At 29.2% G+C, this 2252-nt stretch overlaps 1 protein-coding gene across 3 annotated transcripts in view; it reads left to right on the forward strand.

The window, feature by feature from the left end:
* Positions 1 to 155: 155 nt before the first annotated feature.
* The window catches only part of pou2af1 (POU class 2 homeobox associating factor 1), a 14474-nt gene continuing 12377 nt past the window's right edge, over positions 156 to 2252 (forward strand). For 2 of the 3 annotated variants that reach the window (XM_016503413.1, XM_016503414.1), the window contains exon 1: positions 1513 to 1846. In XM_016503413.1, the coding sequence (XP_016358899.1) occupies positions 1837 to 1846 (10 nt within the window). In that variant the 5' untranslated portion in view covers positions 1513 to 1836. Of the gene's footprint in view, positions 222 to 1512; positions 1847 to 2252 lie in introns of those variants that run through there. The other variant, XM_016503415.1, reaches the window with a different exon arrangement.

Consider the following 2252-nt stretch of genomic DNA (forward strand, 5'->3'; position numbering starts at 1 on the left):
ACAACTTTCAAAATAAACTAAGCTTGGTATAGCGATAATTGATGTTTTTTAATAACCCTTGTTCACTGAGGCCTAATGAAAATTGCTTCTTTGCATTGAGCTCACACTGTAGTTTGCATTAGCGAATGCTTTCATGCATTAACCATTGGCACTGTGTGGTATCTCATTTATGCTTTGTTTCTCAATTGGAAAGGAGAGCTATCTTCGCACACAAAGCTGAAGTAAGTATTTTTAGCTTTTTGTCTTTTCCCTCATTAATACGCCTTATGCAGAGGCCGTTTCAAATACTGATGAGCCGAGAACTTTGAAGCCAGCTCAAGAAATCCCTTGAGTCAGCTGTATTTTTGAACTGTGTGGTGTTGAAGTGATTACATTATAGTAAATTACAAGCAGATGCATTTTGTTGTTGGTATAAAAAGCTGTTCCTTGTTTTTGTTGCTGAGATGTGTGTTTGTTTGTGTAATAATAGAAAGTACTAAGCTGAGAAAAGGAACATGATGAGCTTCATGGCTTGAGTGGTCAATGAAGCTCAAAGTGTGTGCAGGTGTTTCCTTTAAACACTAATAAATTGACTAGTGTGACAGTTTCACATGGGTTACATCAGTTCTCAGCAGCCTAATTTTGAATTCCGCTTTTAACAACTGCACCCTGAAAGAAACAACATTTATTTATTGCAAAAAAGTCAATGTAATTCATATTTGAGATAATCACATAAGGCAGATTTAATCACACATTTAACAACAGAGCATGTCATGTAATCTTCAAAATAATTGGTGCCTACAGACACCAACTATTAAAAAAGTTCCATGGTCATGTATAAAAAAAAGCCTTAAAATAAAATAAATTATTTCAGAAAATAAAACAGATTTCAGTTTGTAAAACAAAAAGAGTTTCAACAAAAAGAGTAAAAGTAAAATAAAATAAAATAAGATTTCAGTTTGGTGATCTCTAAGATACAAAACACTTTATTTGGGTGTTTTAGTTGTAAAATATTGTTGATTTGCTTTTTCCATTATTTTTAACAAAAAGAGTGAAAATTAAATTAAATTAAATTAAAACAAAAAGAGTTTTAACAAAAAGAGTGAAAGTAAAATAAAATAAAATAAAATAAGATTTCAGTTTGGTGATCTCTAAGATACAAAACACTTTATTGGGGTGTTTTAGCTGTAAAATATTGTTGATTTGCTTTATCCATTATTTTTAACAAAAAGAGTGAAAATTAAATTAAATTAAATTAAATTAAATTAAATTAAATTAAATTAAATTAAATTAAATTAAATTAAATTCATTTAAATTAATTTAAATTAAATTAAAAAAGAGTTTTAACAAAAAGAGTGAAAGTAAAATAAAATAAAATAAAATAAAATAAAATAAGATAAAATAAAATAAAATAAAATAAAGATCATTAAAATTAAAATAAAAGAATAAAAGATTTCAGTTCTCCAAGATATAAAACACTTTATTGGTGTGTTAGTTGTAAAATGATTGTTTATCAGTAATTTTGTTCCTGCTCAACAGAAGAAACTGATTGTACAGATGTGCCACAAATTCTCCAATTTACTCTCTGCTTGTTTCATTTGAAAGAGCAGCCATGGATATATACTTCATAACTTTCATAAGACATGTTAAGCTGAAACTTTTACATTGTGGTAAACTGGTGGTACTGAATTAATGTGGATTGCAGCTTCCCTTTGTGGTGACATCACTTGAAACTGCAATGCTGTTGCTTTTATAAGGCAGCCCACTCAAGCAGCCTCTGTACAATTATGAGATGATCGCAGGAAGTAAATAGAAAAGTTTAGATACTATAACAGTTTAGAGTATAAGACTGTGCACATGGGAAAATGTAAGTACAATTTCTGAATATCAATACAATATTTAGATATAAACATTTCACATGCATTATGTTGCAGTATGCAAATATACTTATTTACTTACTAAATGCACCGCAAAGGCATAATGCATCAACAAAATATATAGATTTTTTTACTTCAATTTAGGACGGAGCAAAATATGCAAAACGTACTCAGCTCCTATTACATTATACAGATGGAAACAAATGAATCATTGCTGTTGTGCCATGTTATCTGTTCTGATAAGTGGCGTGATTAATTAATAGCTTAGTTTTTGCCTTTTCATCAACAGCAGAGATTTGCATGTTTTATGATTTGACGATATAAATTTTCTCCTTTAGTAATTAATAATGCCAGCTTGGTTGTTGTACTGGTGCCTCCATTTTTTTTTTTTTTTTT

This window comes from Sinocyclocheilus anshuiensis, unplaced genomic scaffold, assembly GCF_001515605.1.
Source record: "Sinocyclocheilus anshuiensis isolate Anshui unplaced genomic scaffold, SAMN03320099.WGS_v1.1 scaffold1906, whole genome shotgun sequence".
NCBI lineage: Eukaryota > Metazoa > Chordata > Actinopteri > Cypriniformes > Cyprinidae > Sinocyclocheilus > Sinocyclocheilus anshuiensis.